The 7,578-nt window shown below is 35.0% G+C and overlaps 1 protein-coding gene across 1 annotated transcript in view; it reads left to right on the top strand.

Annotated features, from left to right (window-relative positions):
* The window catches only part of KIF18A (kinesin family member 18A), a 93,162-nt gene that overhangs the window by 28,193 nt on the left and 57,391 nt on the right, over positions 1–7,578 (top strand). The window contains exons 7-9 of the mRNA XM_017848579.1: positions 1,533–1,709; positions 3,393–3,471; positions 3,664–3,766. Coding sequence (XP_017704068.1) covers positions 1,533–1,709; positions 3,393–3,471; positions 3,664–3,766 — 359 coding nt within the window. The remainder of the gene's footprint in view (positions 1–1,532; positions 1,710–3,392; positions 3,472–3,663; positions 3,767–7,578) is intronic.

The raw sequence follows: 7,578 nt of genomic DNA, 5'->3' as shown, positions 1-7,578 counted from the left end.
AAATATCTGCAACATTGTAATTATAATTTATTTCATATCTTTATTAGATGGTTATTTAAGGAGAGAAGTAGCTCTAAGCCATGCAGAGTTCTTATTATTCCTCTAGTATGTTTGTATAGGACATCTGTTTACTTTTGTGTTTTAATTTTTTTCAATGATTGGAAATATTTTTAAATAGACAATTTCAAATAGTTTTAGATTTACAGAAAAGTTACTAAGATGATACAGAAAGATTTTGTTAAATATGCTTCACACCCGGTTTTCCCTATTGTTAATTTTTTATATTAACATGGTACATCTATCACAACTAATGAACCATTGTTAATGTATTATTTTATTTTGAACTAAAGTTCATACTTATTCAGATGGAGATATTTTTAAATATGATATTTGTTTCATATATTCACTGAATCCTGTAAGATTCATTGTCATCACCTCAATCACAAATTATAAGTCTGGACAAAATTGGGTAGTGCTTAAGTTCTTATAGTGAAGTGTAGGGTCAAGCCCTATGGGACTTGGCGGGTGTTCTCCCCGTGTGCGGAGAGGAGAGATTGTAATAAATAAAGACACAAGACAAAGAGATAAAGAGAAAACAGCTGGGCCCCGGGGGACCACTACCATCAAGATGCGGAGACCGGTAGTGGCCCCGAATGACTGGGGACGCTGATATTTATTGCATACAAGACAAGGGGGCAGGGTAAGGAGGGTGAATCTCCTAAGTGATTGACAAGGTGAAGCAAGTCACGTGATCATAGCACAGGGGGCCGTTCCCTCTTAGCCTAAACAGAGAGACGGCAGCATACGTCAGTGTTTTCTTCTATGCCCTTATAAGAAAGATCAAACTTTAAGACTTTCACTATTTCTTCTATCTCTATCTACTATGAACTTCAAAGAGGAACCAGGAGTATGGGAGGAACATGAAAGTGGACAAGGAGCATGACCATTGAAGCACAGCACCACAGGGAGGGGTTTAGGCCTCTGGATGAGTGCAGGCAGGCCTGGATAATATCCAGCCTTCCACAAGAAGCTGGTGGAGCAGAGTGTTCCCTGACTCCTCCAAGGAAAGGAGACTCCCTTTCGCGTTCTGCTAAGTAATGGGTGTCTTCCCAGACACTGGCACTACTGCTTGACCAAGGAGCCCTCAAGCAGCGCTTATGCGGGCGTGATAGAAGGCTCACCTCTTGCCTTCTAGGTCACTTCTCACAATGTCCCTTCAGCACCTAACCCTAGATCCACCAGTTATTCCTAGGTTATATTAGTAATGCAACAAAGAGTAATATTAAAAGCTAATGATTAATAATGTTTATAATAATGATTGATAATTGTCCATGATCATCTCTATATCTAAGTTGTATTATGACTATTCTTATTCTAACTATTTTCTTTATTATACTGAAACAGTTTGTGCCTTCAGTCTCTTGCCTCGGCATGTAGGTAATCCTCTGCCCACAGTGAAGTGTTAAAAGTGGTAGCAGGTTTGCATTTAAATGTGGAAAATGACATTAGGTCTCTTTTTTTTGTACTTTCAGAGAAAGAATCAGCATATCCCTTACAGAAATAGTAAGCTTACTCGCTTGTTAAAGGATTCTCTTGGAGGAAACTGTCAAACTATAATGATAGCTGCTGTTAGTCCTTCCTCTTTATTCTACGATGACACATATAACACTCTTAAGTATGCTAACCGTGCAAAGGACATTAAGTCTTCTGTAAGTCTGTTTACTCTGCCTTTGTTTTGAAGGTATTGGCTGCATATGATTTTTATAATTCTAATGAAAGTATTAATTAGGGTTATGTTTCTACATAATGAGTTAGGCAGCTGAGGGTTAGAAGGGTCTTTGCTAACCTGCTTAGTCGAACATTAATGTAGACAGTTAAAGCATAAAGCATCTTATTATATATATAAAGTAGATACTATGATTCGATCTTTTGGGTACTAGGTACTTTACTGGCTTTCTTCCTAACCTCTTTCATGTCATGGCATATTGTATTTGGATGACATCTTGGAGTAATCAGTCAAAACTTTAACACATTTGTTGCAGCCCAGGATGATGCTCTGCTTTAGCTGAGAACCAAAACTTTCTACCTGAAAATCTTGGATATGTTAATCTTTCCAAGCCTATTATTTCATCTGTAACATAGATATAAAGCTTATTTTTAAAAAAGTCTTTTCTGCATAATTTATAGTCCACATTCATTATGTTGATGTAGCAATCTCTGTATTTCTCCAGAAATATAATAATAGTAATTGGTTAACGTTAGTATTTTTGCCAAATACGTGGTGTACTTAAAAACATGCATATCGGCCGGGCGCGGTGGCTCAAGCCTGTAATCCCAGCACTTTGGGAGGCCGAGATGGGCGGATCACGAGGTCAGGAGATCGAGACCATCCTAGCTAACACGGTGAAACCCCGTCTCTACTAAAAAATACAAAAAAACTAGCCGGGCAAGGTGGCGGGCGCCTGTAGTCCCAGCTACTCGGGAGACTGAGGCAGGGGAATGGCGTAAACCCGGGTGGCGGAGCTTGCAGTGAGCTGAGATCCGGCCACTGTAATCCAACCTGGGCGACAGAGCAAGACTCTGTCTCAAAAAAAAAAAAATGCATATCAAAACATGTATGTTTAAAATTATAATATATCAGGGTTGAAAAAACATGGAGTTAAGCTGTTGTGATGACTTCTCCTCTTTTCCCTTTCCCCTTTGCCACTCTCCTTAAGTGTCTGAAGATGAGCATGTTATTGTCATCTTAAGAAAAATATTCCCAGGCTCTTTATATAATTAATTGTCAAAGGTCATACTATATGGGTATACGGAAAGGTTTCTAACACACGATTTTCATGTAGCCCTTACACTAGCCCCTTGAGGAATGAATTCTTAGCTCCACTTTACAGATGAGTAACCCAAACATCAAACAGTTAAAATTCTAAGTCAGGTTAAGTGAGAAGTAGGCAAGGTCTCAATATCAAGTATTTGGATTTATATGTTTCATATTCTCTCTACTATACCATAAATGTCAAGGGGCTCATACTATGATAAAAATGTTAAAATATAGTAAGAACTCAGTGAAAACTAATTGAATTCCTGGAAGCGTAGCATGAAAAACTATCTCTGCATTTCTTAGAAGTCAAAGGAAGAAGAATGTAGGGAATTTTATTGTATTGTGATTACATGCTTATAAATACCTTTTCTCAATAAAGTAATTTCTTTATAATTTTATTTATATTATTAATGTGCTCAGCAGCAGATCCTCTTGTCATAGATTTTAAACATGAGCATAATTGTCACAAATTCTGAATTCATAGAACTCAATGAAAATACAATGTCATTTTATTCATGTATTTATCTATGTGATTATCTCTCTATAAACAATCATAATTTCTATCTTTCAACAGTTGAAGAGCAATGTTCTTAATGTCAATAATCATATAACTCAATATGTAAAGATCTGTAATGAGCAGAAGGCAGAGGTATGTCTTTACATTTTATGCTAGTCTTGCTCAGTTCTTCATTTATAGAATTTTATAATCTTAATTGTCCAAAATTTAACATATTTTCTGTTAAAATTAAAATCTGGTTAATTCAGTTATTTTTTACAGCTAAAATTTGGCTGTGGCCATGTAAATGACTTATTTTGTATTTTAACTAGTGATTTCTCTCTACTAGATTTTATTGTTAAAAGAAAATTAAAAGCCTATGAAGAACAGAAAGCCTTCACTAATGAAAATGACAAAGCAAAGTTAATGATTTCAAACCCTCAGGAAAAGAAATTGAAAGGTAAACATTACATTAAGATCTAATTTTGAGGAATTTATTGTTTTAAAATTTTGTTAAATATTTTATGTTATCTTTTGTTATGTCTTTTATATGTATGTACATATGTATGTTTATAATTTCATATATACATACATACATAACAAGCTTGACTCAGAGATATTGCAGATTTAGTTCTCCAGACCACTGCAATAAACGAAATATCATAATAAAATGAGTCACAAAAATGTTTTCGTTTTCCAGTACATACAAAAATCATGTTTACACTGCGCTATAGTCTATTAAGTGTGCAATAGTGTTATGTCTGAAAAGATAATGACCTTGCTTTAATTTTAAAAATACTTTATTGCTAAAACATGCTAATGATAATCTGAACCTTCAGCAAGTCATAATCTTTTTGCTGGTGGAGGTCTTCCCTCAATGTTTATGGCTGCTGACTAGTAAGAGTAATGGTTGCTGCAAGTTGGAGTGGCTGTGACAATTTCTGAAAATAAGGCAACAATGAAGTTTACTGCATAGATTGACTCATCCTTTCATTAGAGATTTATCTGTAGTATGTGATGCTCTTTGATAGCATTTTACCCACGGTAGAACTTCTTTAAAATTTTGAGACAGTCCTTTCAAACTTTGCCACTGCTCTATCAGCTACATTCATGTCATATTCTAAATCCTTTGTTATTTCAACGTATATAGCATCTTTATAAGGAGTAGGTGGTAAACTTTCTCAAGAAACTGTTTTCTTTGGTTATCCATAGGAGCAGCTCTTCATTTCTTCAAGTTTAATCATGAGATTGCAGCAATTCAGTCACATCTGAAGATATGATGTCTGAAGCCTAAAGGCTCTACTTTCTAAATATAGTTCTCTTTCATGTACACCACATCTGCAGTTACTTTCTTCACTGAAATCTTGAACCCCTCATAGTTATCCATGAGGATTGGAATCAACTTCCTCCAAATTCCTATTAATGTTGATATTTTGACCTCCTTACACATATCACAAATGTTCTTAATGGCATCTACAATCGCAAATTCTTTTCAGAAGCTTTTCAATTTATTTTGCCTAGATCCATCAGGGAAGCACGATCCATGAAAGAAAGAATCCATAGCAGCTATAGCCCTACAAAATATATTTCCTAAATAAGAAGACACAAAAGTCAAAATTGCATGATCCATGAGCTGCAGACTGGGTGTTGAGTTAGCAGACCTGAAAACATAAATCTTCTCGTACATCTCCATCAGAACTCCTGAGGGACCAGGTGTATTGTCAGTGAGCATTAGTATTTTGAAAGGAATATTTTTTTCTGAGCAATAGGTCTCAACAGTGGGCTTAAAATATTCAGTAAACAGATGTGCTGTCCTCTACGCTTTGTTGTTCCGTTTATAGAGCACAAGCAGAGTTAGATTTAGCATATTTCATAAGGGCCTTAGGATGTTTGTAAATGGTAAATGAACATTGACTTCAACTTAAAGTCACCAGCTGCAAAAGCCCCTGACAAGAGAGTCAGCCTGTTCTTTAAAACTTTGAAAGTAGGTATTTACTTCTCTCTAGATATGAAGGTCCTAGATGGCATATTGTTTCAATAAAAGGCTGTTTTGTCTATCTTGAAAATCTGTTGTTTAGTGTAGCCACCTTCATCAGTGATCTTGGCTAAATTTTCTAGATAACTTGCTGCAACTTCTACATCAGCACTTGCTGCTTTACCTAGACCTTTATGTTCTAGAGAAGGCTTTTTTTCTTAAACTTTATGAACCAACACCTGCTAGTTTCAAAGTTTTCCTCTGCAACTTCCTCACCTCTCTCAGCCTTTGCAGAATTGAACAGATTTAGAAGGCTTGCTCTGGATTAGGCTTAAAGGAATGTTCTCGCTAGTTTAATCTATCCAGACCATTGAAACTTTTTCCATATCAGCAATAAGGCTGTTTCACTTTCTTAGTGTGTGTGTTCACTGGAGTAGCACTTTTAATTTCCTTCAAGAATTTTTCCTTTGCATTCACAACTTGGCTAAATGTTTTGTGCAAGAGACTTAGCTTTTAGCCTATCTTGGCTTTCTACAAGCCTTCCTTATAAGCTTAGTAATTTCTAGCTTTTGATTTAAAATAAGAGACATGCAACTAACTCTTCCTTTCACTTGAACACTTAGAGGCCATTTTAGAGTTATTAATTTGCCCAATTTCAATGTGTTTCAAAGAATAGGGAGGGCTGAGGAGAGGGAGGGAAACAGCCAGTCAGTGGAGCAGTCAGAGCACACACAATACTTGATTAAGTTTACTGTCTTATATGGGCACAATTTGTGACATTCTAAAGCAATTACAATAGTAACATCAAAGATCACTGGTCACAAATCACCATCACAGATATGTAATAATGAAAAAGTTTAAAATATTTCAAGAATTGCCAAAATGTGATACTGTAAGCTCATGCTGTAGGAAAAATGATGCTTATAGACTTGCTCACAGCAAGATTGCCACAAACCTTCAATTTGTTAAAAAAAAAAAAAAAAAAAGCAGTGTATGCAAAGCACAATAAAAGAAGGTATGCCTGTATATATATTCTCAACTGAATTCAAGAAGTCAGTGATTTCTCTTTACATTTCACACTTTGTAGATCAAGTAAATTTAGTTTTTATTTCACAGATATTGAAGAGAACCAGAACTTAGGTATAAGATAGTGGAGACAAAACCAGTTGTGTCTCCTGTAGACTTAGTTTAATTTTAGTGACGCCTATATTGTTCTTTTCTGACATAATCATTATTTATATATTTCATGTAAATCTATTCTTCATTTTATTAACTCTCTATAGCTTATTTAATCTGCTTATTGAGCCTAAATGGGTAATTATTTGAATGAACATCTCTCAGTGATATAAACCGATACAGACTTTTGAGAGGTTTCTAGTAAGCTTCTTAGCAGGTAAATTTTTAAAAACAAAGCAGTTAGTAATATAGTATGCAAAAGTACTTTTTCCTCAAGCAGCTAAGACAGTTTTCCAAATTGACCATCCAGACACTGGATCAAGATGTTAATTTTGAATACTTCTAGGAAGACAATAAGGAATTCCTGTATTAAACCAGTTTGGAAATTACTCCATAAGGAATCTAGGAGACTTCCAAAGTACATCAGCTTATTAAAGGCTTTGAGAAAACCTGTAGTAAAGGAATCTGTTTGACTTTGATTAAAGTTGAGTAAAGGTAAACTTATTTGACATTCTCCAGAACCAGTTATCTGTTATTAGTATGAGAAACCAACTACAGCTTAAACCAATGATTATTCATACTGTTTTGGAGCTCTAGAATTAGTAGGAAGTGTCTCAGTATCTATAAGGAAAACAAGATTATAGTCAAAAGTGGCTGTCAGACGTGATCCAGCTATAATTTTTTTAAACTGCATTTGTGTGTTGAAGTTTTATATAAAATATTTTACAGTATTGCTTAAGAAATAAGTAAAATGATTTCTGGTTTTCATCTCATCAAAGAAAACTTTTAACTCTGATATAGTATTATTAGTTGTTGTTATTTCATTTTGTTGATTAAATGTGGGAGCAGTCCTCATGTAATTGGATATCTATTAGAATTCACCAGCTTCTCAAATTTGGGTAACTGATTCCGTAAAATTACTAAGCACTGCTTAACCAACTCTATACCAATTAAAACCTTACAGATTAGTAAACTTTTCTGGAGTTGATGGCTTTAAATCATTGAACCTTTCTCTCTGGTAAGGCCCTCCTTTCAGGAGGGAAGGGCCTGAGCTATGAAATAAGTATTTATTTGGATGTTTTTCATATTTCAACCTGGCCTTTGACCAACAAT

This window comes from Rhinopithecus bieti, unplaced genomic scaffold (genome assembly GCF_001698545.2).
Source record: "Rhinopithecus bieti isolate Rb0 unplaced genomic scaffold, ASM169854v2 scaffold_31534, whole genome shotgun sequence".
Classification (NCBI taxonomy): domain Eukaryota; kingdom Metazoa; phylum Chordata; class Mammalia; order Primates; family Cercopithecidae; genus Rhinopithecus; species Rhinopithecus bieti.
Note: the sequence above shows the minus strand (reverse complement) of the source record. Positions and strands in the feature narration are given on the sequence as shown.